General features: G+C 59.0%; 1 protein-coding gene, 1 long non-coding RNA gene and 1 pseudogene across 2 annotated transcripts; all 3 read right to left on the minus strand.

The window, feature by feature from the left end:
* Positions 1-666: 666 nt before the first annotated feature.
* LOC107523359 (large ribosomal subunit protein uL23m-like) lies at positions 667-2,009 on the minus strand (annotated as a pseudogene).
* Positions 2,010-5,779: 3,770 nt separating this feature from the next.
* On the minus strand, positions 5,780-8,978 carry LOC132539961 (uncharacterized). The gene is made up of 2 exons (XR_009551262.1): positions 8,489-8,978; positions 5,780-7,117 (listed from the first exon to the last, which is right to left on the minus strand). It is a non-coding gene; the product is annotated as an uncharacterized LOC132539961 (long non-coding RNA).
* A 213-nt stretch (positions 8,979-9,191) lies between these two features.
* Positions 9,192-23,335, minus strand: ABCF2 (ATP binding cassette subfamily F member 2). The gene is made up of 14 exons (XM_060196821.1): positions 23,111-23,335; positions 16,758-16,970; positions 14,859-15,041; positions 14,613-14,784; positions 13,756-13,851; positions 13,424-13,526; positions 13,139-13,234; positions 12,938-13,057; positions 12,372-12,461; positions 12,149-12,259; positions 11,622-11,684; positions 11,406-11,534; positions 10,321-10,524; positions 9,192-9,474 (listed from the first exon to the last, which is right to left on the minus strand). The coding sequence occupies exons 1-14, from the start codon at positions 23,265-23,267 to the stop codon at positions 9,337-9,339; spliced, it is 1,875 nt and encodes a 624-aa protein (XP_060052804.1). The 5' UTR covers positions 23,268-23,335; the 3' UTR covers positions 9,192-9,336.
* Between the last annotated feature and the right edge of the window lie 2,993 nt (positions 23,336-26,328).

Genomic DNA, 26,328 nt, shown 5'->3' on the forward strand with positions numbered 1-26,328 from the left:
CGGTGGCACACCTGCTTCAGCGCACACCCGACATGTACAAGGATCCAGGTTCAAGCCCCTGGCCCCCACCCACAGAGGGAAAGCTTCCCGAGTGGTGAAGCAGGGCTGCAGGTGTCTCTCTGTTTCTCTCCCTCTCCCTCTTCCCTCTCAATTTATCTATCTCCATCCAACAGATTTTTTTTTGTAAATCACCCTGTGGCTGTCACCAGGGTGTCACCACTTCCCGAGCTCTTTTCCAGACACACACAGAGAGGGAAAGACACCACCAACCCAAAGCTTCTCCCAACACAGTGGGGGCTGGGCCGGAACCTAGGAGGCGCACAGGGCTAAGTGGGCTCACTTGACAGGTATTTTAACAACTCGTAGGGGCGTATGGCAAAATGCTGACAGCTCACTTAGATAGTGGGCTGCTTTGCCCAGTTCGAGACCCGAGTTTGAGTCTGGCTTCTATCACACGGAAGGAAGCTGGGAGCTGTGGTTTGTGACTGTTTCTTTCTGTCAAAACCAAACCAAGCCCTGGAGCAGAGAGGCCAGCAGTGGTTTGGTGCAGGCCTGAGGCCCTGAATGCATCCCCAGGAAGGAGCCCATCATGTACCACAGTGGCTCCAAGGCTCCATCTGAGCTCTCTGCACCCTCCCCACCCCCACCCCCCCCACCCAGCTATTACTACACTGGCTCAGGAGCCCTTTCCTTTTTAATTTTCTTTTCTTTTGTTTCCTCCCAGTGGGACTTTATTGGGGTGTCACAGCTAAAACCACTGGGAGACACCCCCACGCCGGGGGTCGTGCTGCTCTCTCTGCTGGCGCTCCTGCAGCAGCTGCTCCTGGACGTCGGCCCCCTCGGCCGCTGGCCTCTCGGGAAGCCGTGCTGCACTCTGGTTCGCACAGTGGCCACTGGCACATTGTAAATGTGCTCCAGGTAGTTCCTGACGTCCACTCTGGTCATCTCCAGAGGGATCCGGAACTGCACGGTGTCCAGGGGCTGAGGCTGGCCGGGCCGCACAGCTGGATGAAGAAGTTGGTGCGGAAGACGCGGAGCTGAGGGTCGTCCCGTTGGCACAGTGGGTACAGCACGTTCCGCGCCTTCGTCACGCTTCCCTTTTTAATTTCCTAATGTCTTTATTTATTGGACAGAAACAACCAGAAATCAAGAGGGGAGGGGGAGATACACAAGGAGAGAGAGAGGCAGAGAGATACCTGTAGCCACCGCTTCACCATTTGTAAAGCTTTCCCCTTGCAGGTGGTGACCAGGGGCTCGAACCCAGATCCTTGTGCACTGTAACATGTGCGCTCAACCAGGTGCACCACTACCCAGCCCTTTATTTGGAAAGTACCGAGGACAGCAGCAGACCACCCAGGAGAGGGTCTGTCCCCTGAGCCAGGAATTCTGAAAGAAAAGTCCCGGCCCGGGAGCCTGAGGGTGAGAATGGCGTAGTGCAGACGAGGGGCCCTCCAGCTCCGGCTCCCTAGCATTTCCACACACAGGCTCCTGGCCGGGGGCTTAGCAGGTAGAGTGCAGGGCTAGTGTCTATGAGGCCCCAGGTGTGATGCCCAGCTGTACTCTGGTCTCAGAAATAGGGCTGTATTTTACTCTGCTGCCAGGGTTATTGCTGGGGCTTCATATCTGCATGATTCTATCTACCACGATCTTTCCCCATTTTTTTCTCTTTTAACTGGAGTCCTGCTCAGCTCTGATGATGCTGTTGGACCTGAGACCTTGGAGTCTTAGGTATGAAAGGCTTTTTGCATCACCATTCTGCTGACTCCCCCACTTGTATTATTATTATTATTATTATTATTATTATTATTATTATTATTGTGAGAAAGAGGTAGAGGGGAGAGAGACAGACACCTGCAGCATTACTCCACCGTGAAGCTGCAGAGGGGCCGGGGCTAGAACCTGGGTCCTTGCACAGGGAGGGTCACGTGTTAAGTAGAGTCTATGGGTACACCACTACCCAGCCCCATAAATAACCATTTAAGAGCTTGGAAGTGGGATACCAGCTTCATTTCGGACACGCTCCCAAGCAATGGGACTGCATGGTGCCACGTGACACCTTGAGTGACAGAGGCTGAAACGGGGGGATGGAAGTTGAGGCTGGCGCCCAGGTCTCTGGGCTGCCCCTCCCTGGCTGTGGGTGGAGCATCGTGCACCTGTTCTCCCAGGTGTATCAGGTGAGCCAGGGTGAATACAAGGACACGCAGTAGAGGTGATCACTAGCTGGGTCTGGCTGTTCCAAGGACTCACTCCCTATGCCCCAGCCCTGGGATGGCTCAGGGTTCCAAGTGAGAGAATGCCACTAGCGCTATGGGGTGACTGTCAGCACAGGGCAGAGGGGCATGCTTGTTTGTTTGTTTGTTGCCTCCAGGTTTATCGCTGGGGCTCGGGCTCGGTGCCGGCACTATGAATCCACCACTCCTGGCAGCCATTTTGTTCATTTTTTCTAGAGAGGGAGAGAGACAGAGAGACATCTGCAGCTCTGCTTCACTACCTGTGAAGTGGACCTGCTACAGATGGGAGCAGGGGCTCCGAACCTAGGTCCTTGCGTTTAGTACTATGTGCGCTTAACTGGGTGCACCACCAAGCAGCCCCTTATTTGCAGTTGTGCTCCGGGATGGCCCTTAATTTGTTCTGAAATTCAGGGAGAGAAAGGGCTGGGGGAGTAACACACCTGCAGGGCCTACAGGCATCATCTGGGCAGTGGACCCGGAACCTGATGGTGCCTAACTCTGCGGAGCTGCCCCCACGCGCCAGTGGCTCCTCCATCAACAGCGAGAGTGGAGATGGCGGGGACTGCCATGGTGCTGCCCACCCTGCATGGGCTCCCCGGGTTCTGTGCTGGGTGCTGAGAGAGGAGAGACCCCACAGCCCTGCCCACCCTCCATGGGCTCCCTGGGTGCTGTGCCTGGTGCTGAGAGAGGAGAGACCCCACAGCCCTGCCCACCCTCCATGGGCTCCCTGGGTGCTGTGCCTGGTGCTCAGAGAGGAGACACCCCACAGCCCTGCCCACCCTCCATGGGCTCCCTGGGTGCTGAGCAGGGTGCTGAGAGAGGAGAGACCCCACAGCCCTGCCCACCCTCCATGGGCTCCCTGGGTGCTGTGCCTGATGCTGAGAGACCCCACAGCCCTGCCCACCCTCCATGGGCTCCCCGGGTTCTGTGCCGGGTGCTGAGAGAGGAGAGACCCCATAGGCCTGCCCACCGTCCATGGGCTCCCTGGATGCTGTGCAGGGTGCTGAGAGAGGAGACACCCCACAGCCCTGCCCACCCTCCATGGGCTCCCTGGGTGCTGAGCAGGGTGCTGAGAGAGGAGAGACCCCACAGCCCTGCCCACCCTCCATGGGCTCCCTGGGTGCTGTGCCTGATGCTGAGAGACCCCACAGCCCTGCCCACCCTCCATGGGCTCCCTGGGTGCTGTGCTGGGTGCTGAGAGAGGAGACACCCCACAGCCCTGCCCACCCTCCATGGGCTCCCTGGGTGCTGTGCAGGGTGCTGAGAGAGGAGACACCCCACAGCCCTGCCCACCCTCCATGGGCTCCCTGGGTGCTGTGCCTGGTGCTGAGAGGAGAGACCCCACAGCCCTGCCCACCCTCCATGGGGCTCCCTGGGTGCTGTGCAGGGTGCTGAGAGAGACCCCACAGCCCTGCCCACCCTCCATGGGCTCCCTGGGTGCTGTGCCTGATGCTGAGAGACCCCACAGCCCTGCCCACCCTCCATGGGCTCCCTGGGTGCTGTGCCTGGTGCTGAGAGAGGAGAGACCCCACAGCCCTGCCCACCCTCCATGGGCTCCCTGGGTGCTGTGCAGGGTGCTGAGAGGAGAGACCCCACAGCCCTGCCCACCCTCCATGGGCTCCCTGGGTGCTGTGCAGGGTGCTGAGAGAGGAGACACCCCACAGCCCTGCCCACCCTCCATGAGCTCCCTGGGTGCTGTGCAGGGTGCTGAGAGAGGAGACACCCCACAGCCCTGCCCACCCTCCATGGGCTCCCTGGGTGCTGTGCCTGGTGCTGAGAGAGGAGAGACCCCACAGCCTTGCCCACCCTCCATGGGCTCCCTGGGTGCTGTGCCTGGTGCTGAGAGAGGAGAGACCCCACAGCCCTGCCCACCCTCCATGGGCTACCTGTTGTGCCTGGTGCTGAGAGAGGAGACACCCCACAGCCCTGCCCACCCTCCATGGGCTTCCTGATTCTGGCTTACTGGAGGCCCTTGCCCCAGCCCACCTCCTTCCCTGTCAGAGGTCAGGTCCTGCTGCCAGTGTTCCAGCAACTCTTCATGATCCGGGATGTGGTCCCTGTTGTCACCCCACCCCCCCCAGGAAAGCTGAGCACAATTGTGTGTGTGTGTGCATGGGGGTGGGGGGCTCGGGCGGTTTGTGGGCTCAGACCTGAGCTCCACCTGTGGGTGGCCAGCCCAAGAAGGGGGACTCGGGGCAGCCTGGAGACCTCAGGAAGTGTCCCCACCCTGTAAGTTGAGACAGCAGAGGCCCCGGCTCCCCTAGATGCTGGCCACTGAGTATGAGTACCCACTGGTACCCCAAAATGTGTGTCAGTGAGCCCCAAGAGGAAGTGCTTCTGGGGCAAGGAACAGAGGGCAGAGGGCAGGACTAGTTTGAGGCTGAGCCTCAAGCCCCTCCCTGACGGATAAGAGCCAGCCACCACCTGAGAGACCGGTCTCCCAGAGTGCCGTGCTGGGCGGGCCTGGCCCTGCTTCAGCACCTCGCAGAGGAACATGAAGTAGGCCTCGGGTCCCCAGCCCCATGCCCACACCCACCCGCTGTGCCTGCTCTCACTCCTCCCACTCCTGCTCCGCCTCCCCGAGCCCAGGCCCATGTTGTGTGTGTTGGGGGCTGTGCCTGAGCCTGGAGGGGTGGCGTGGCTCCAGGTGCTCTCAGGCCAGGTGACCAGCTGCCCCCTCACACCCCCCAATGGGGATTCAGACACAGGGTCCCCATCCTCAGCACTCAAGAGCTGGGGGGCACAGGGGAACACAGAGCTGCCGCCAGCCCGGAAAGTCCAGGACACCAAGAGGACAACGAGAAGGCTGAGAGGAGAGGGGCAGGGAAGAAGCCTCAGGGCTGGAGTGGGCCCAGGTGTGGGGGCAGGAGGCGGGTGAAGGAGAGAGCGCCAGCCCATGGTCCGGGAGGTGGCGCAGTGGATAAAGCACCAGACTCTGAAGCATGAGGTCCTGTGTTCAATCCCCGGCAGCACATGTACCAGAATGTCTGGTTCTTTCTCTCCCTCCTCCTATCTTCCTCATTAATATATATATATATATATATATATATATTTTTTTTAAAGTGGGGCCAGGTGGTGGCACACCTGGTTAAGCACAGGTCCTAGTGCGCATGGACCTGGGTTTAAGCTCCTGGTCCCCACCTGCAGGGGAGAAGCTTCACAAGTGGTGAAGCAGTGTTGCAGGTGTCTCTTGTCTGTCTCCCTATCACCCTCTCCCCTCCCAATTTCTTGTGGTCTCTATCCAATAAATAAGATTAAAAAAAAAAAAAAGCCAATCCTGCACTGCCAACCCCCACCCCTGCTCCCCTGTGCCCCCCTTGCTGAGCACTAAGGGCAGGGGTGCAGGGTCTCATCGGGAGGGCTGAATCCAGGCTCTCAGAGTATCTGGTGAGGGCAGACGGTCAGCTTCATGGGGCACGGACAGGACACAGACCTTGGTGGTGGGAATGGTGTTAATATACACTCCTTTAGGAAAAAAAAAAAAAAAAAAAAAAATATATATATATATATATATATATCTGGTCTCACAGGTTTTTAAAAAACTATCATTTATTTATTTAAATATTTATTGGAGACAGACATCGAGAGGGAAGGGGAAGATAGAGAGGGAGAGACACCCGCAGCCCTCTTCACTGCTGCAGGTGGGGGCCGGAGGCTTGAACCCGGGTCCTTGTGCATTGTGACGTGTGTTCTCAACCAGCGTGTCAGCGCCCAGCCTCCTTGCAGGCTTTTTCTTACTTATTTTCATGGCATGGGGCCTGTTCCCCGGGAAACTTCACCACATTCAGAGATGGAGAGGGAGATAGCACAGAAGCAGGTCGCCTGCTGGCACTGGGGCAGGAGGATGGGGCCCAGGTGGCGGGGTCCAGGGGCGTGCCCTCTGGCCCTGTGAAGGCTTGGGAAAGCCTCCTTAACCGGCTTCAAGACCGGCGTGGGGCCAGGTGGAGACGCACGCGGTGGAGTGTACACATACTTCCCTGCGCAACGAACTGGGTTCGAGCTCCAGCTCCTCACCTACATGGGGGGAGTTTCACTAGCTGAAGCAGGTCTGCAGGAGTCTTCCCTTTTTTTATTTTTCTCTCTGTCCTATCAAAATAAAATTTAAAAAGAGAACAAGACCACTGGGAGCAGTGAATCTATAGTAGCAGCACCAAGCCCCAGAGATAACCCTAGTGGCAGGGAAAAAGAAAAAGACTGGCTTTAAAAAATTAAGTTCTGGGGCCACGTAGTGGCAGAACCAGTATGTCACTCGTGCTGCCTTGCACAAGGACCCTAGTTCAAGCCCCTGCTCCCCACCTGCAGGGTGGAAGCTTCGTAAGCAGTGAAGCAGGACGGCAGATCTCTCTCTTTCCCCTTTCTCTCAGGTTCTCTATTTAAAATAAACGAGGTTGGGTGATAGCACTCGGCTGAGTGAACATGCTATAGTGCACAAGGACCTGGGTTCGAGGCCCTCCCTCCCCACCTGTGGGGGGGCTTCACGAATGGTGAAGCAGGTCTGTACGTGTCTGTCTCATCTCCCTCTCTCCTGTTTCTCTTTGTCCGATCCAGTAAAAATTAAGAAAGGGAAAATGGCTGCTGGAAGCAGTGGGTTCCTAGTGCTGGCACTGAGCTGCACGCAATAAACCCAGGCTGCAATTAAAAATATATCTATCTAATATATATGCAGGTACATATATGTTTATTATATTCTTGTGGCTAGGGATAGGGCTCAACCGGCCGAGCGCTGGCTGGTGTGGCTGGGGCTGGTTCGATTCCTGGCGCTGCGTGTGCTCTTAAGGTCTCTGGGTTCTCACCGGCTAGGTGAGACTGTCATGGTTCTGGGCAGGCAGGTCACAGGCCTCAGGACTTCCTGTGCGTCCCCATCCCCACCAGAAGTGGTCCACAAGCTGCAAGGAGCGTGTCACATACTCACCCCTCCCACCATAGCCAGCGCCCTCACACACGACATCCTGCTGGGCCGGCCTTTCTCAATCAGGACAGACCCACAGCCCTGCCCACCCTCCATGGGCTCCCTGGGTGCTGTGCCTGGTGCTGAGAGAGGAGAGACCCCACAGCCCTGCCCACCCTCCATGGGCTCCCTGGGTGCTGTGCCTGGTACTGAGAGAGGAGACACCCCACAGCCCTGCCCACCCTCCATGGGCTCCCTGGGTGCTGTGCCTGGTGCTGAGAGAGGAGACACCCCACAGCCCTGCCCACCCTCTATGGGCTCCCTGGGTGCTGTGCAGGGTGCTGAGAGAGGAGAGACCCCACAGCCCTGCCCACCCACCATGGAGCTCCCTGGGTGCTGTGCAGGGTGCTGAGAGAGGAGAGACCCCACAGCCCTGCCCACCCTCCATGGGCTCCCTGGGTGCTGTGCCTGGTGCTGAGAGAGGAGAGACCCACAGCCCTGCCCACCCTCCATGGGCTCCCTGGGTGCTGTGCCTGGTGCTGAGAGAGGAGAGACCCCTACAGCCCTGCCCACCCTCCATGGGCTCCCTGGGTGCTGTGCAGGGTGCTGAGAGAGGAGAGACCCCACAGCCCTGCCCACCCTCCATGGGCTCCCTGGGTGCTGTGCAGGGTGCTGGGAGAGGAGAGACCCCACAGCCCTGCCCACCCTCCATGGGCTCCCTGGATGCTGTGCCTGGTGCTGAGAGAGGAGAGACACCACAGCCCTGCCCACCCTCCATGGGCTCCCTGGGTACTGTGCATGGTGCTGAGAGAAGAGAGACCCCACAGCCCTGCCCACCCTCCATGGGCTCCCTGGGTGCTGTGCAGGGTGCTGAGAGAGGAGAGACCCCACAGCCCTGCCCACCCTCCATGGGCTCCCTGGGTACTGTGCATGGTGCTGAGAGAAGAGAGACCCCACAGCCCTGCCCACCCTCCATGGGCTCCCTGGGTGCTGTGCAGGGTGCTGAGAGAGGAGAGACCCCACAGCCCTGCCCACCCTCCATGGGCTCCCTGGGTGCTGTGCAGGGTGCTGAGAGAGGAGAGACCCCACAGCCCTGCCCACCCTCCATGGGCTCCCTGGATGCTGTGCAGGGTGCTGAGAGAGGAGAGAACCCACAGCCCTGCCCACCCTCCATGGGCTCCCTGGGTGCTGTGCCTGGTGCTGACAGAGGAGAGACCCCACATCCCTGCCCACCCTCCATGGGGCTTCCTGGGTGCTGTGCAGGGTGCTGAGAGAGGAGAGATCTCACAGCCCTGCCCACCCTCCATGGGGCTCTCCTGGCCCTGACAGCTGCATTTTAAACAAACACCCTAGAGAGGAGACAGCTCACCCAGTAGGGCACATGCCTCAGTGTGCACCAAGCTGGCCACTGGCTTGAGCCTCCACTGGAACACAAGTGGTGCGTCTCCTCCCCATTCTGAGATGGAAAGAATGAGAAAGCTGCCTCCACCCACTTGCCCGGAGCAGAGCTGCCCACACAGGCCTAAGGCCTAGCACACAGAGAAAACACACACACACACACCCCAACGTTACAGTGCAGGGGAGCAGCCTCTGGTGCGCTAGGTCTGCTGTTGGAGTGGGGTCCCAGCCAACCCCCATCAGATGCCTTAATTCCTTTCCCTTTAGATGCGGCCAGGGCCTCACACATGCAATTCCAGGGCTCCAGGCTTCTCTCAGCCAGAGACAGCGAGAGACAGAGACAGCACAGCACCTCCCTGTGGCAGCTGAGCTCAGCCTGAGAACGGGAAAGGATGGGAGGGAGGGAGCATGGCTTCTGCTCTCTTTATTGGACGTTTTTGTGGGTGTCACGTGGGTCTAAAAGTTACACCATTAAATAATTATTTAAAAACTGACCAGAGACGAGGCCCCTGGTCCCGAGCTCCAAACCGGAAGCAGAGAGGAACAGGGGTGGTGGCTGGGGGTCCTCCTCCAACATCACTAAGACCCAGAGGGCAGGGGAGGGGGTCCTGGGCTCCATCGGGGGTCCCGCCCGGGGTCCTCTGGCGACGCCACCAGGGGTCCAAGAACCAGCCAGGGGCCCAAACCTGGACCAGCGTGACCGGAGGTGGGGAGCCGTCCGCCGTCGGAGATCTGAGCACAGCTAAGGCAGGTGGGGGTGGGTGGGGGGAGCAGGGGTGCAGCAGTGCAGGGGTGCGGCCCGGGCCCGCGGCCGGGGGCTCACACGTTGTGGGTCCTCCTGGTGAGCTGGGGCTCCTCGCCCAGCAGCTTGCACTTGAGGTGTTCCTTGTACGCCAGGATGTCCCCAGGCCACTTGGTGACGGTCTGCTTCTCACAGACCCAGATTTCCTGAGCGACCTGAAGAGACCCAGAGGGGCCCGTGAGTGTCCCCACCCCCAACTCTAGGGACCGTGCCCGGCAGCTCCAGAGCCTCTGGGGCAGGGAGCTGCATGTCCTTCTGAGTCCCAGTCCCCCAGCAGCGCCTCAGCTTCTTGGGGGCCCACTCCAGAGCCTCCATTCCCCATCTTTCCTGGAGCTTCAGAACCTGCCCCGTCCAGCTGTCCTGGGGTAGTGTGGTCTAGTCCAAATCTCTAAATGAGACGGTGTCTACAGCCGGGGAGAAGGCTTGGATCCTTAAGACATCAGCTCACAGGCCTGATGCCCCAGAGGTCCCAGGCTCAATCTGTGCGATCACCGTGTACTGAGATAAGCAGGTCCCTCCCCACCTCTCTCCCACGATAAGGACTGAGCAAGTAGGATGGTAGCTCATATTCCAGACTCTCCTGCCTGAGGCTCTGAGGCCCCATGTTCAATGCCCCGAACCACCATGAGCCAGAGCTGAGCAGGGCTTTGTTCTCTCTCATTAAATAATAATAGTAATAATAAAAGGGGGTGGGGGAGATAGCAAAGAGACTCTCATGCCTGAGTTTTTGAGGTCTCAGGTTCAATCCCCCACACCACCAACAGCCATGCTGAGCAGGGCTCTGGTAACAAGGAACAACCACAACAATAATAATAGAAGTAAAAAATAGAAAAGGGCTGGCTTTCCAAAACGGCTCTCCTTCCTGAGGCTCTCAAGATAAAAACACGACTTCTGAAAATCCCTGGCTCTAGCCCAACAAGTCCTGGCGCCACAGGAGAAGCATCGGCTCTGCCCGCTCCCCTGCTCCGGCCTCAGCCCCCCGAGTCCCCGGAAGACGCCACCTGCTGGATGAGCCGGAAGTCGTGGCTGACCAGCATCATGCCTCCCTCAAACTCGTTGATAGCGTCGGCCAGCGCGTCAATGGTCTCGATGTCCAGGTGGTTGGTAGGCTCGTCCAGGAAGAGCATGTGGGGGTTCTGCCAGGCCAGCCAGGCCAGGCACACACGGCACTTCTGCCCGTCAGACAGGTTCCGGATGGGGCTCACCTGCGGCCGACGGTGGGCTGAGGTCACTCCGTGGCCCCCGCGGTGGGCGCCCCTCAGGAGCTTCGGAGCTCAGGGATACCACACTCGGGCAGCTTCTGCGGTGACACAGCCCGGGGGCCCTCGTGTCGCCAAGGCCAAATGCCTCGCTCGCTGCCACCACGGCTCCACGTGAAAAATAAACGCAGTGGGGCCGGGCAGTGACACACCCAGTAGAGAGCCCCCATTACTATGATGTGCAAGGACCTGGGTTCGAGCCTGGGACGCCCACCTCCGGGGGGGGGGGGAGGCTTCTCGAGTGGTGAAGCGGTGCTGCAGGTGTCTCTCTGTCTCCCTCTCCCTGTCTCTATCCAATAAAAATAAATAAATAAAGCAAGTGCTGGGAGCAGTGGATTCACCCTGCAGGCACCGAGCCTTAGCAGTAACCCTGATAACGGTGGATTAAAAACGGATTCTTAAAAAACACTGCTGGGGGAGCCGGGCGGTGGCACAGCGGGTTAAGCGCACGTGGCACAAAGCTCAAGGACAGGCTTAAGCCCACAGCCGCTATACGTGAGCTCCCGCATAAGGGAAGCTCCGCAAGCCGAGCGTGCTACTGAGCAAACCCCCCCCCCCCATCTAAAAGAGGCAGCCAGAGTCCCCTGGGAGTGTAGGAACCGGGTAGGTTGAGCCCGTCGATAATCCTGGTGACAAGAAAATGCAAAACAAGGAGGCGCAGCCCAGGCGAGAGGCGGCTGTGCCCGAAGGAGGCGCTGCACTCGCCCTCCAACGAGTGACCCGGCCCCCAGTTCTCAAGATGACACAACAAAATCAAAGCGTCAGGGGCTACGGCGAGAGGCCCCCCCCCACACAGACAGGAACCCCACTCAACCTGCCCCGCGCACCTGCTGCTTCCCGGTGAGGCCGTAGCGGCCGATGATCTTCCGCATCTCCTCCTTCTCCTTGATCTCAGGGTAGCACCTCATCATGTACTCCAGCGGCGACAGGTCCAGGTCCAGCTGCTCTTGGAGGTGCTGCAGGGGCGTGGGGGCATCAGGGCTCAGGACGCGGGCGGGGGGGGGGGTTCAGGGTGCTGCCCACCCCACCCCATGCCCACCCACCTGGTGGTAGCGCCCGATCTTCACGTGCGAGTGCTTCCGGATCATGCCGTCGGTGGGCAGCAGCTGGGAGGTGGGCGGGGGGGGGCGAGGGGTGAGTGCTCCCCCCGCCCCCCAAAATGAGCCTTGAAGAGACGGTAAGCCGGACAGAGAGACAGAGATAGACAGAGGAGGGGCTGAGCCACTTGGCGCAGCGCCCACGGCAGAGGACCAGCGTGACGGAGCCCCCGGGGCAGCCCCTCGCCTCTGCCTCTCCGGTGGCAGGGGATGCACCCCCGGGACACAGCCGCCGGCCACGAGCTCCACGGGGTGGGGGCCCAAGTGTCACAGGCTGCATCCACCCAACCCCCGGCCCCCACCCAACATTTCTCAGGAAGCAGGACCCCTGAATGTGGCCAGACGCTGCCTGGACGCAGTCATCCCCATCCCTCTCTCACACCCCCACCACCCGGGGGCCACCCTCTCACTGCCCTGCCCGGGTGCCTCCTCCAACACAGGACGCGGCCCCTGGGCGCCCGGCCGGCAGCTACCTCTCCCGTCAGCAGCTTGAGAAGGGTGGACTTCCCGGCGCCGTTGGGCCCCACCAGAGCCACGCGGGTGTCCAGGTCGATGCCGAACTCCAAGTTGTTGTAGATGCAGGGCTGCAGGGGAGGGGGCAGCTGGGGCAGCTGTGGGGGCCGGCACCCCGCCACCCCGGGCAGGTGGGGAACGGCCGGCCGGCTGGGGGACCCTCACCCCCGAGCCCGTGCTCACCCCATCCTGCGTGTACTTGAAGCTCACGTTCTGTACCATGATGACGGGCGGCGGGATCTTCCCGCAGGGCGGGAAGTAGAAGGACAGTGTCTGCGGGGAGAAGGGGGTGAGACACGGCCTGCCTCCACACTCCGGACGCCCCCCCTTGTTGCTCACGGCCCTCTGTCAGCACGCTGGCACCCAGCCCCCCCACCACTCAGCTCTCCGTCAGCCCTCAGCCCCCCATCACTCACGACCCTCTCCGTCAGCCCCTAGCCCCACCTTGTCACTTATGACCCTCTCCGTCAGCCCCTAGCCCATCACTCACTCAGCTCTCCATCAGCCCCCAGCCCCACCTTGTCGCTCACGACCCTCTCTGTCAGCCCCCAGCCCCCCATCACTCACTCAGCTCTCCGTCAGCCCCCAGCCCCACCTTGTCGCTCATGACCCGCTCTGTCAGCCCCCAGCCCCCCATCACTCACTCAGCTCTCCATCAGCCCCCAGCCCAACCTTGTCGCTCACGACCCGCTCTGTCAGCCCCCAGCCCCCCATCACTCACTCAGCTCTCCATCAGCCCCCAGCCCCACCTTGTCGCTCACGACCCGCTCTGTCAGCCCCGACGCCATCATCTTCTGTAGCGTCTTCTCCTTGCTTTGTGCCTGTCGGGCCAGCTTGGCGCTGCCGTGCCCAAACCTGGCGATGTAGTTCTGGGGGGGGAGAACGGGCTGTGTGGGTGGGGCACCCAGCCCCCCCCCAGCACCTGGCCCCCCGCCCAGCCGGCCCCGCACCTTCATGTGCGCGATCTGGTCCTGCTCCCAGTGGAAGCGCTTCATCTGGTTCTCCTCCAGCTCCAGCCGCGTCTTCACGTACTGGTCGTAGTTACCCTGCAGGGGAGGGAGGAGGCGGGGAGGGAGCAGCTTCAGCCCTGCTCGCACAGTGTGGGCAGCTGGACAGAGTGGACCCTCCCCGACAGCGGGGGCACCTGGGAGAGTCCACGAGCGGGGCCGAGTCCCCATGGAGTGTGCGCTCGGGGAGACGGGGAGCAGGAAGAGGTGCGCGGGGGCGGGGCTCACCGTGTAGTACTTGAGGCTCCTGTTGTGCATGTGGATGATGTTGGTGCAGACGCCGTTGAGGAAGTCCTGGGAGTGGGAGACGAGGACCAGGATGCGCTTGAAGCTGCGGGGGGCGGAGGGAGAAGTGGGAGGCAGTGGGGGCGGCCCTTCCTCGCCTTCTCCCAGCACCCCTGCCGCGGGACACTGGGCAGGTCTGTGCGTGTGGGGGGGACCTGCACCCACAGAAACCCAGACGAGGTGGCCGCACCCGCACCGCAGAGGCTGAGCTGCCCCCGCTAGCCGTGGGCCCCGCCGGGGTGCTTGGGGGGCGCCCTCCAGGGCCCGCCCCTTACGTCTTGAGCTCCTCCTCCAGCCACACGCAGGCGTCCAGGTCCAGGTGGTTGGTGGGCTCGTCCAGCAGCAGCATGAAGGGCCGAATGAACAGGGCTCTGGGGACGGGGGATACGGGGGGCTCGGTGCTTGGCCACCACGGGGGCTTGTCCAGGGGGCGGGGGGAGTCCTCGGCGCTCGGCCGTCATGGGCCTGCCCTGCCCGGGCTCCTGGCCTCTGGTGAGCTCACCGCGCAGGGGCTGGGGGGGGAACCGTGCGAGCGGAGGCTGGGGCAGAAAGCAGGGTGGGGGGCGAGGTCACCCAGAGAGGGGGCTGGGCAAGGGCTCGGGGTGGGAGAAGCTGAAAGCTCCCCCACATCTAGGCTGGGGCCCGCCAGGGGTACAAGGTGTGGAAGCAAGCACTTAGGCCAAAGCAGAGAGAGAGAGAGTCCGATTGGCCACTCCAGCCTTTTGCATCAGAGGGTGAGAGACGCTCGAGTCCGATTGGCCACTCCGGCCTTTTGCATCAGAGGGTGAGAGACGCTCCAGTCTAGAGCTTCCCCTGTGACTCTGGGCCCACACGCTCCCAGGTGTGGTGGCCTCTCCCCTAGAATGTTCCTTCCTCACATGGAACAGAGATGGGGGGGGGGGGACCGTCGGCATGCCCCCGAAACTGCTAGAAGGTCTGGGTATCCCCAGCCAGGCCGAGACCAGGGGCACCTGGCGGGGGCGGGGGGAGGAGGCTGCAGAGTCCAGGGCACAGAGGTGGGCGGGGGGTGGGTGGGTGGGGGCACAGCCGGGTTCCGGAACACCACTCCGCGGGGAAACTCTGGCTCGGCCCCTGGACGGGGGCACCCTGGACAGGAGAGGCCGACACTCACCTGGCCAGCGCCACCCGCATGCGCCAGCCCCCGCTGAAGTCGCGCAGCCTGCGGCGCTGCATGGCAGGCGTGAAGCCCAGCCCGTGGAGGATGCGGGAGGCCCGCGTCTCCGCCTTGTCGGCGTCCAGCTCCTCCAGCCGCTCATACAGCTCCAGGAGCTTCTCGCACTCGGCTGCGGGGGCGAGGGGGCGCGTGAGTCTGGTGGGGGCCGTGGGGGACCCTCCCCGTGGGGCCCGCCCCGCCTACCGTCCTCGTGGGCCAGGCGCTCGGCCTCGCGCTCCAGCATGGCGCGCTCCGTGTCCACCTCCATGACACACTGCAGCGGCGTCTTGTCGCTGGGCGGCATCTCACGCGTCAGGTGGTAGATGTCGATGTGCTCGGGGATGGGCACCTCACGCTTGCCCACGGCGGACAGCAGCATGGACTTGCCTGCGGGGTGTGTGTATGTGTGTGTGTGTGTGTGTGTGTGTGTGTGAGTGTCGGGGCGGGCTCATCCTCTCTGTGCAGGGGAGGCCAGGCCGGGGCGAGGGTTTGGGGGAGACGGGCGCCCCTGGGGTCTCAGGCGCACACCAGGGGCATTTCTCCCTCTCTCTGTTGCCATCAGAGTTTTCCTGGGGCTCTGTGCCTGCACGGCTCCACTGGCCCCACTGGGCTTTTTTTTTTTTTTCCTTTTAAACAAAAAACTTTTTTTTTAAAGAAACTTTTTTTTAAAAAAATTTATTTTCCCTTGTGTTGCCCTTGTTTATCACTGATGTGGTTATTACTGTTGTCATTGCTGCCGTTGTTGTTGGATAGGACAGTGAGAAATCGAGAGAGGGGAAGGCAGAGGGGGAGAGAAAGAGACACCTGGAGACCTGCTTCACCACCTGTGAAGCGACTCTACTTGCAGGTGGGGAACCGGGGGCTCGAACCAGGATCCTTACACTGGTCCTTGCGTTAACAAAAATCTTTTTTAAAATTAATTAATTTTCCCTTTTGTTGCCCTTGTTTTTTCATTGTTGTAGTTATTGTTGTTGTTAGTGATGTCGTTGTTGTTGGATAGGAGAGACAGAAATGGAGAGAGGAGGGGAAGACAGAGAGGGGGAGAGAAAGACAGACACCTGCAGACCTGCTTTACCGCCTGTGAAGAGACTCCCCTGCAGGTGGGGAGCCGGGGGCTGGAACCGGGATCCTCAGGCTGGTCCTTGCGCTTTGCGCCACCTGCGCTTAACCCGCTGCGCCACCACCCGACTCCCCTACACAAAAATCTTAAAGGTTTTCAGTGAGAAGAGGTTTTCCTGTGGAGACCTCATTCTCTCCCACTGCGATTCTTTTAAATCCTATTTATGGATTTAGGGTAGACACAGAGAGAAATGGAGAGGGAAGTGGAAGAGAGATGCCTACAGCCCTGCTCCACCCGTGAAGCTACCTCTGCAGGTGGGGAGCAGGGGCCTGAACCCAGGTCCTTGTTCACTCTAATGGGTACACTCAACCCGCTGTGCCACCGCCTGCCCCTGGACTTTTGTCGTTTTAGGCAGCAGAAGAGAGACAGGAAGAGAGCACAGCAGCACCACAGAACTGCTCTGCTGTGCTTTGCCATGCTGCTCCTGAGCGGTGGCTGGGGCTCGAACCTAGGTCCTGGCACATGGCAACAGCTCCAGAGAACAGCTCTCTTCCAGTCCCTCACCATTATTTTAGCCCTTCTCATGTATCTATTATTATTTTTCAGTCCTTCTTGCTTATTCAAATCTGACCACTCCCCCTACCCTCACGTACACATTCCCCTGGGCTGCGGGTCACCCCTCTGAAAGGCCCACCCTCCTGTGACAGCTCTGCATGCATCACCCCCACCCCCTGCCTGGCAGATAGCTCACTCAGCACGAGGCCTGGGTTCAGCAGCACAAGAGATCGCCACCCCAGTGAGGGCAGCTCTGTGGATGGCAGAGTGGGGCCAAGCAGCCTCTCTCTCCCCTTCTCTGTGTCTCTCACAGGACGAGAAGGCCGCCCAGGAGAGGTGGGGTCACAGGCAGGCAGGCAGCCACACAGCAGTGAGGACAATACGCCACCCGGCGCGGCCTGTCCTGCCCCCAGCCCAGACCATGATGCCCAACTGAGGGCCAGGGCATCCCAGGGGATAACCCCCAGCCCCCGTGCCCAGCCCCTCACCTATTCCGTTCAGGCCGATGAGGCCATAGCGCCGGCCCGAGTTGAGCTCCAGCTTGGTGTCGCTGAGCAGCTCCTGGCCGTGGAAGGTGAGGGACAGGTTGATGATGTGGGCATCCGTGCTATTGGGGTGAGAAGCCAGGACGCCAGTGACGGCTCGGGCCGCAGCCTTCTTCAGCTCAAAGTCCTCCAGCTCCTTGCTCAGCAAGTCCACATCTGGGGACAGACAAGGTCGGGCTGAGTCCCCACACACAGGCACATCAGCTTAGTCCCCCCTTCTCCTCCACAGAGCTGAGCAGTGGCCCAGGGCCTAGGTCCAGGCCCACGTGAGCAGACTCGGGGCTCCACCAGTGTCCAAGGGTGCCCTGCCACCTTGCTTCCTGGACACCTGTTATCAGTCAACAGAGCTGGGTCTCTGGCTTCCGGTAGAGCCGGGGACTGAACCTGGCACTTAGGAGTCCTGGGCATGAAAGACTTTTGCTAACCCGACCCTGACGCCTGTTAGTTGGCAACTCTGCTTCTTGGCGGTGCCAGGGATCAAACCTGGGACCCCTAGTGCCTCTAGCATCAAAGTCTGCTACATTACCCACGGCACTGCCTCCCCTGGCCCCACACTGGTTCCGTGTCCTAACTTTGGGGACAGGAAGCTGCTCAGAGTCCAAGCACTGATCTGCATGCCTGAGGCCCCGGGGTTCATCCCTGGCACCATATGGCAAAGTTCAACTGTCCCCTATGTGCACGTTGGAAAAGAATTCACCCAGATCCCCCCACACACACACACACACACACACACGCACACACGCACACACACCACAGAGCACAGCGTCAGGGTCCATGGCCGAAAGATGTAGCCAACAGCTCCCAAAGAGCTCGCTGGCCAGCAAGGCCCTGTGTGACAAGTTGCAGAAGGCTCAGGGTGGGCAGAGGCCCGTCTGCAGGAGCCAGTGCCCCCAGTCCAGAGTGTTCAGACTGAGAGGCGCTGCTGGCTCTCGGTGGCTTCCCACCTCCTGGCTGGGGAGGACGGGTCGCTCGCTCCAAGATGAGCCGCTGAGAGCCGAGTGTGCGGGGCCTGGGCTGCGCCACCATTCTGCTCATGTATCAAATGCCAGGACCCTGGCCTGCCGGGACCCGCTCATGATTTTACAAGTAAAACAGAGAAGTCAGACCAGTGACACCGACGCCCAAGACCTTAATGGCTTCCCACAATGCCCTTCTGCAGAGGACAGCACTACTGCAGGTGACCCCATGCCAGGCAGCCTCTGCCCCTTGTCGGCAACCCGATTTCAGAACAGAGCCCAGGGCTGGCAGAGGCCCGGGGTGGGGGGCCAGGTGGGCCAGCAGGGAGGGGCTGACACTATAGGCCTGTCATCCTGCCACCCACCGGCCCTGCCCGGCCTGCCAGTAACGAGAGCCGCCTGCAGGGAAGACTCTGCCCTTCCTAAGCCCCGCACATGGCCACAGCTGCTCCAACTGGTGGGGTGTGGAAAGTCTCCTCAGGACAGCCTGCAGGCCACCTGCCCACCAGCCCTGCTCCCTGCCCAGACCCGAAGCTGGCCAGGAGCTTGGGAGCGCCTCCCTTAAAGGGCCAGACGGCCAAGGCCATGGCTGAATTACCAGCTGAAATGCGGCCACTTGGAACGCGTCACCTGTGGACAGTGACGCTTTGATCTGCGCTTCCCACCTTCATCCTTCTCATTCCTTCCTCTGGCCCAACTGCTGTGGAGTTTCTGACACCGCGGGACAGTGACAGTGACCAAACATTCTCAGCTGGGGATGGGTGGGGTGGCTCTAAGGGGCTGGTTTGTTTCAGTCAGTCAACTAGCTGTTTTTATAGGAGAGTCTCTTCACAGGCGGTGAAGCAGGTCTGCAGGTGTCTGTCTTTCTCTCCCCGTCTCTGTCTTTCCCTCCTCTCTCCATTTCTCTCTGTCCTATCCAACAACAACGACATCATAATAACAACAATAACTAGAACAATAAAATAACAAGGGCAACAAAAGGGAATAATATTTAAAAAAAAGATCTTTGGCTCATGCTCCTGGAGGATAAAGAATAGGGAAGAAAGGGGGAGCCAGGCAGTAGCGTAGTGGGTTGAGCGCACATGGGGTGAAGTGCACAGACTGGCATAAGGATCCAGGCTCAAGCCCCCAGCTCGTTTCACAAACAGTGAAGCAGGTCTGCAGGTGTCGATCTTTCTCTCCCCGTCTTCCCCTCCTTTCTGGATTCTTCTTTGTCTTATCCAACACCAACAGCAATGGCAACAATAATAACAAGGGAGACAAAATGGACAAAAAGGCCTCCAGGAGCAGTGGACTGACCGAGCCCCAGCAATAACCCCAGAGGCAGAAAAATAAATAAGAAAGCTTCCAGTGGAGGGGTTGGATGTGGAACTCTGGTGGTGGGAACTGTGTGGAATTGCAGCCCTCTTATCCTACAAGCTTCCTGACCATCATTAAATCACTAAGAAAAAAAATTAAAAGAAAGTTTTACTGGAACAGGCTTAGCACGTTCTCCTGTTGGTGGGGCTGCTCCCACTCACAGCGGCAGAGGTGAGCAGCTGTGTCAGACGTGAGGTGGGCAGGCGGGGGGGGGGGTGCGGGGAGCAGAGTCGCACACAGCTGTCTGTCCTGGATGTCCAGAGAGGAAGCCTCTGGCCCCTGGGTCTAGGCCGCCAGCGGTTCAGGTGGAGAACGTTCAAAACTCAAGGAAAACCACTTTCTCTTGGTCCTTTCCAGTTCAGAGTGTGTGAGCGACCTAAGTGGCCTCCCAGGGCTGGAGCAGACTGTGCTGGCTCACAGCACACAGGACCTGTGACACTGGGCAGATGGAAAATAGACTCTGCAAGGGGCACTGCAGACCCCAGAAGCCCCCCTTCCTTCCCCCACGGGAGAATGCGCTGGACTTGGGCCTCAGTCTCCCAGGTGTCTCTCTGGATCTTACCACCCCCTTGCCACCTATAGACAGGCACACGGAGTGACAGCTGGGAAGGGTGGACGGATGGTGACCTGGCGGCAATGACAGCTCAGCCCCCCTCTGCCCAGTCGCCGAGGTGCACTGAGTGCGGCCTGCTGACCTGCCGATCACCAAGGCAGTAGGGAGCCTATCCCCTGGTGCTAAGGCCAGAGAGCAGAGCGGCTCACGGAGCTCAAGGCTACCATGGGAGCTGTGGCTGGGTCCCTGGGAGGTCCATCCTGGGGGAGGGGGAGCCCAGTGGGAAACCCACAGGGGAATGGCAAAGGGTGAGGGAAAGTGGGCTTTTTCCTGTCCAGCCAGGAAGTCCCAGGCTGCCGGGGGCCAGCCTCACTGCAGCACTCTCCCAGACTTCATGCTCGGGAGATAAGTGCTCTTAATTCCTTTCTTGCTTTGTTCCCCTAACATTTACCTATTTACAAGGGGGAGAGAGAGAGAAAGTCAGAACACCATTCTGGCACATGTGATTTTGGGGCTCGAACTCAGGACCTCCGATATTTCTTTTACTTATTGCACATAACAGTTTCACATGAGGCAACAGAGCTCTGCACAGGGACCACCCTCCGGCATGGCCATTTCCAGATCTGGAAAAAGAGACCAACAGACAGGAGGGAAGAAAACACAGCACCAAGAGACTTAGTTCAGGCTCCCCCAGTGCTGTGTGGGCCAGGACTCGAACCTGAGCCATGTGTGTGGGGAAGCAGATACCCTCCCAGGAGAGTCGGCTCACCTGCACACTGTCATTATTACCAGTATCTTCTGTATTTATTTAGGTTAGATACAGGGAGAAGTCGAGATGGATGGAGGAGATAAGAGAGGGAGAGAGAAACGATTGCAGCCCTGCTTCACCACTCATGAAGCTTCCCCCCTGCAGGTGGGGACATCGGAGTGGGGGGGGGGGGCCTTGAGCCTGGGTCCTGCGTGAGGTAGTATGTGCACCTAACCAGATGCACCACTGCCCCACTGGTTCACTCTTAGTTCACTCTTTTTTCTCCCAAATTCCCGGCTGTCTCTTAGAAACTGCAGTGGTAATTCATATTTCTTCCAACAATAACTTTGTATCTTTGTCCGCAAGAAAGTATTTCTCAAGACCTCCTCCCCATACTCAAAGAGCAAACAGCTTAAAAAGAAACAAAGTCGTGGTCCAGGAGGTGGCGCAGTGGTTAAGGTTTGGGCTCTCAAGCAGGAGGTCCTGAGTTTGATCCCTGGCAGCACATGTGCCAGAGTGATGTCTGGTTCTTTCTCTCTCCTCCTATCTTTGTCATAAATAAATAAAATCTTTAAAAAAAAAAAAAGTACTTGAAATAAAAAGGTAACAGGGGAGTTGGGCGGTAGCGCAGCGGGTTAAGCATGTGGCGCAAAGCGCAAGGACTGGTGTAAGGATCCCGGTTCGAGCCCCCGGCCCGGCTCCCCACCAGCAGGGAAGTCGCTTCACAGGCAGTGAAGCAGGTCTGCAGGTGTCTGTCTTTCTCTCCCCCTCCTCTCTCCAGTTCTCTCTGTCCTATACAACAACAACGATAATAACTACAACAATAAAACAACAAGGGCAACAAAAGGGAATAAATAAATTAAAAAAAAAAAGGTAACAGTATGGACAGATAGCAGAGGGCAGAGGGAATGGAGACCCTGAGTGGGGAGACATCTGCTTTCCTGCTCTTTCAGACGTAAACGAGCTAAAGCGGAAGCTGAGGAATCCGGGCCTCCCTGTAAGAGGAGCGGCAGCAGGCTGGATGGCATAGGCTTGTTTGGGGAGTTCTGGGAGGCAGGGAAGGAGGCTGGTAGTCGCCTGCTAAGGGGCTAGGGCATTCCTTTATCTTCTTCTTATTATTATCTTTATTTATTGGCTAGAGACAGCCAGAAATCAAGAGGATGGGAGAGACAGAGAGGGAGAGAGGGATAGACCCCTGCAGTGCTACTTCACCCACCACTCACAAAGCTTTCCCTTGCAGGTGGGGACCAAGGGCTCAAACCCAGGTCCTGGTGTATTTTAACACATGCACTCAACCACTGCTCGGCCCCTGGGGCCTTCCTGATTATACCCTGCCGCCATCTCCCGCCTAGATGGTCAGTTATGAGACAGCAACTGTTTATAGCCAGCCCGCTGTCCACCATCTGGGAACGGCTCCATGAGCGTGCCTCCAAATATGGCTGACAGAAAGGCATCTCTTTCACAAGAGAAACCCCATAAATAAATGTAAGTTTCTTTCTTGTTGATGTAGTTATTACTCGGGGGAGGAGGAGTAAGACACAAGCTACAACGCTACTGGTTCAGTTCCCCCAAGTTTCCTGACTGCTTGCCACACGTACTGCCCAGGGTGCCAGCATGAGCCGTCTGACTGGGAGGGTGAGGGCACAGCGGCAGAGCACAGGGCCTGCATGGGCGGGCACCTGAGACTGGTCCCTGACACCACATGCACAAAAGTGATGAGCTGGGCTGTCTCTCTTATAAGCAAGTGTTGGAGAGAAAGTCTGGCCCTTTCAGACACCAAGTCACAGACGCTACCATGACGCCACCCTGACCTCCCTGGGCAGACGCCCTCACCCGTGTGTCCTGGAGCCTCCCCTCCCCAGAGCCCTGCCCCACTAGGGACAGACAGACACAGGCTGGGGGTGTGGGTCCACCTGCCAACACCCATGTCCAGCGGAGAAGCAATGACAGAAGCCACAACTCCCACCTGCTGCTCCCCATAGAGAATTTGGATCCCTGCTCCCAGAGGGGGAGAAATGTCAGGGGGAGATGCCCAGAGGGCTCTGAGCCCCAACTCCATCAGGACCCAGAGAGAGAGAAGGAGAGGAAGGGCACTCAGAAGTAGTACCAGGTGTAGGTGTGGTTTAGAAAACAAGAGAAGCGGGGCCAGGTGGTGGCACACCTGGTTGAGCGCATGTGTTACAATGCACAAGGACTCGGGTTCAAGTCCCTGGTCCCCACCTGCAGCAGGAAAGCTTTACGAATGGGGAAGCAGGGCTGCAGGTGTCTGTCTCCCTCTCCTCTCAATGTCTCTCTGCCTCTAGCCAATAATAAATGTCACACACACACACACACACACACACACACACACAGGAAGAGAAGGCAGGACCAAAGTGTGTGTGGGGGGGGGGATGGGCAAATACAAACATAGACAGTGACAGAAACAATAGCGAACCCTTATCTGTGACCTTGGGAGAATCACTACAACAGTGGAGGGAATGGGAATACCGCACTCTGGGGGTGGGAATGGCGTGGAAGTGTAGCCCTGTTGTCTTTTAAGTTTGTAAATCACTAAGAAAAAAAAAAGGAAAGAAAGAAAGAAAGATGGAATAAGTTAGGCTGACTGTCCCTGGCTGGGGTGGGGTCCCGTCCAGCCCCAAGACCCGGCCACCCCCCCACCCCACCCCCCCGGCCCAGCCACCTGCGGACTCGGTGCCGTTGGCCTCCAGCTTCTCCCCGGCCACCTGCGGCTCGCTGGCGGCGTCCCCGTTCTCCTCCTGCCCCTTCTTGGGCCTCTGTCTCGCCTTGGCCGCCTCCTTCTTCTTGGCCGCCTTCTTCTTGGCCAGGTCGGAGGGCATGGTGGCGGTCCCCGGGGGGCGGAGGTGGCCGGTCTTTCGGGGAGCCTGGAGCAAGGCGGCAGCACCCACAAAGCTCAACTTCCGGGAGCGAGGGCGTGGGTGGGGGGTCCCGGCTGCCCCCGGCGCCCCCAACTTTGCCGGGACCCCCCCCTGCACACACACACCCGAGCCCGCGCCCACCACCCGGCTCCATCTCGGGGCGCGTGGCTGGGGCTCCCGGGGGGCCGGGTCCCGAGGTTCCCCCGGATCCCCCCGCCCGGGCGCCGGCCTCTCCCTCCCTCCCTCCGGGGCGCCCCCATCCCCCCCCCGCGAACCCCCTCGGGATGGCCGCCTCCTCCCTCCGGGCCCCACCGCGAGCCCCTCGGCGTCCCCCTGGGCCTGGCTTCCCGTCCGCAGTCGCCTCCATCCCGCCCCGGCCCCTGCTCGCGCCGCTCGGCCTCCCGCCCCGGCCGGCCGGCACCCCCGCCCCCAGCGCCCCTGCCCCCAACTCACGGGGCCTCGCCGCTCGGCCTCTGTCGCAACAGAGCCGCACCTCGGGCTTCTCCGCGTGCGGCCGGCTCTCCGACCAATCAGCGCCTCGCGCGGCTCTTGGCGCGCGGCCGCGCGGCCTTCTGGGAAGTGTAGTCCTCCCGGGGCAGCAGCCCTGCCGTGACCGCAACGGAAAAACTACGACGTATCCCAGGGGGCCGCGCGGGGCCGCGTGGCGTCATCAGGCCGCGCGAGGCTGATGGGGATAATTGGAGTCCCAGAGCCCGCGGCCCGCAGACCCGCTCCTGGCATTGGGAGCTGCGGGTCGCTGGCTCCTTCTCGGGCTTTCCAGGGTCCTCCTCCGCCGCACCTCTACGAAGTCCGAGCTGTCACGGGCAATGGAAACTTCCTGGGGCCGCCCCAGGGGCTCCATCACTACGACTCCCAGCCTGCCCGGTGCGGGCAGGGGTGGAAACAATGGGAAGAACCGGCGTGGGGGGGTGTCCCGGGAGCGAGGCGTGTCCCTTCCACCCCGGCCCCCCGAAACTGCTGGCTTTCTATGGAAACCTCCTCTTCTCTTCCGTGGGAAGAGCCCCAAGTGCAGGGGGCGCCCTTGCGGGCTCTGTGAACTAACTTCCTCCTTTTCCTTTGGGGCTTAAAGTCTTTCTTAATATTTATTTTTGGACGCAGACAGATTTGAGAGGGAAAGGAGAACTAGGCAGAGAGAGAAAGACACCCACAGCCCTGCCTCAGCGCTCCTGCAGGTGGAGACCAGAGACTTGAACCTGGCTCCTTGCGCACTGCAGTGTGTGCTCAACTGGCTGCGCCTAATAGTATTCGTATGTTACGTAGACAGGTCTACATAGAGAATTTTATCTTCTAGCAGAAAATAAAGGGCACGTGGTCTGGGAGGTGGCGCAGTGGGTAAAGTGTGGGGCTTTTTTATTTATTTATTTTGCCTCCAGGGTTTTTGCTGGGGCTCAGTGCCTGCCTGCCCCATGAATCCACTGCTCCTGGAGGCCTTTTTTTTTTTTTTTTCTTTTTCTTTCTCCCCTTTTGTTGCCCTTGTTGTGGTTATTGTTGTTCTTGATGTCGTCGTTGTTGGATAGCACAGAGAGAAATGGAGAGAGGAGGGGAAGACAAGGGGAGAGAAAGACAGACACCTGCAGACCTGCTTTACCGCCTGTGAAGCGACTCCCCTGCAGGTGGGGAGCCGGGGGCTCGAACCGGGATCCTTACACCGGTCCTTGTGCTTTGCGCCACCTGCACTTAACCCGCTGCGCTGCCGCCCGGACCCCCAGTGTTGGGTTTTCAAACATGAGGTTCCGGATTCTATCCCTGGCAGCACCTGTACCAGGCTGATATTCTGGCTCTTTCTCTTCCTGTCCCTTTCATGAAAAAGAAAGGACTGGGCAGTGGTAGGTAGCATAATGGTTATGCAAAGATTCTCATGTCTGAGCCTCTGACGTTTAATCCCCAACATCATCCTAAGCCAGAGTTGATCAGTGCTCTGGAAAAAAATAAGTAGATAAAGCACTGGACTCTTCAAGCGTGAGGCCCTGAGTTCAATCCCCAGCTGCACATGCACCAGAGTGACACCTGGTTCTTTCTCTTCCCTATCTTTCTCATGAATAAATAAAATATTTAAAAGAAAAAAAGAGAAAGTTTAAGATCATTAGCATTTCAAATAGCTATAAAATGAATCATCTTCTCTTAAGTGGTTTGATAGTTTTCGGGTTTCCTGCTGTCTTTTTGACTCAAGTTCTAGTAGATACCACAGCCAGAGAGTTCCAGGGACAGAGCAATACTTTGATCCTGTGTTTTAGGAGTAACGCTGACACTTTACAGGAAATGATTGGGGATGAGGTTCAAAAAAGTTCTGCACGTGTCCTTTGATATTACTGTTTCCTTTGGCAAACGCTAGAAGAAGAACTGTTTCCTTCGAAAATCTGTGGCCTAATGAGTTTCTGAAGAAATCCTGGCTTTATTGTATTGACTTTTCATGTGATTTTTTTTTTCATTACTGTGATTAGTCGATCAGGGCAGCAGCTTGCTGCAGCTGCTACTCTATGGCCAAGCCTCCAGGAGTCTCCCGAATAGATTTTTTTAACGTATTTATTGCATAGCGACAGAAAAATCAGAAGAGAAGGGGGGACTAAGAGAGGGTATGAGTCAGAGAGACACGTGCAGACCTGCTCCACCACTCATGAAGCTCCCCTCCCCTCCCCGCATGTGAGGACTCAAGGCTTGAAGCTGTTAGCTTTCTTCTTCTTCTAGCGTTTGCCCTTCTTCCGTAGCCAGTCAACAGCGTCAGGTGGAGCCTGATGTCAAGTTTCGAGACCTCCTTTGAATCTGGAGAGGTGGCAGTCGTTGACTATGTGGGTCATAGTCTGTCTGGAGCCGCAGGGGCAGTTCGGGTCGTCTCTGGCTCCCCAGCGATGGAACATAGCGGCGCACCGGCCATGGCCTGTTCGATAGCGATTGAGGAGGGCCCGATCATAACGTGCCAGGTCAAAGCTGGGTTGACGCTTGCAGGGGTCTGTGATGAGGTGTTTGTTCTTTACCTCAGCTGACTGCCAACTCTGTTTCCAAG

The sequence above is a fragment of the Erinaceus europaeus genome, chromosome 8 (genome assembly GCF_950295315.1).
Source record: "Erinaceus europaeus chromosome 8, mEriEur2.1, whole genome shotgun sequence".
NCBI classification, from domain to species: domain Eukaryota; kingdom Metazoa; phylum Chordata; class Mammalia; order Eulipotyphla; family Erinaceidae; genus Erinaceus; species Erinaceus europaeus.

Coding starts and splice junctions, on each gene's coding strand:
- ABCF2 (XM_060196821.1), bottom strand. CDS start 23,267: ATGCCCTCCGACCTGGCCAAGAAGAAGGCGGCCAAGAAGAAGGAGGCG. Junction 12,462..12,937: donor AGCGGGTCGTGAGCGACAAG/GTGGGGCTGGGG, acceptor TTCTCCCCGCAG/ACACTGTCCTTCTACTTCCC. Junction 11,535..11,621: donor AGATCGGGCGCTACCACCAG/GTGGGTGGGCAT, acceptor ACGCCCCTGCAG/CACCTCCAAGAGCAGCTGGA.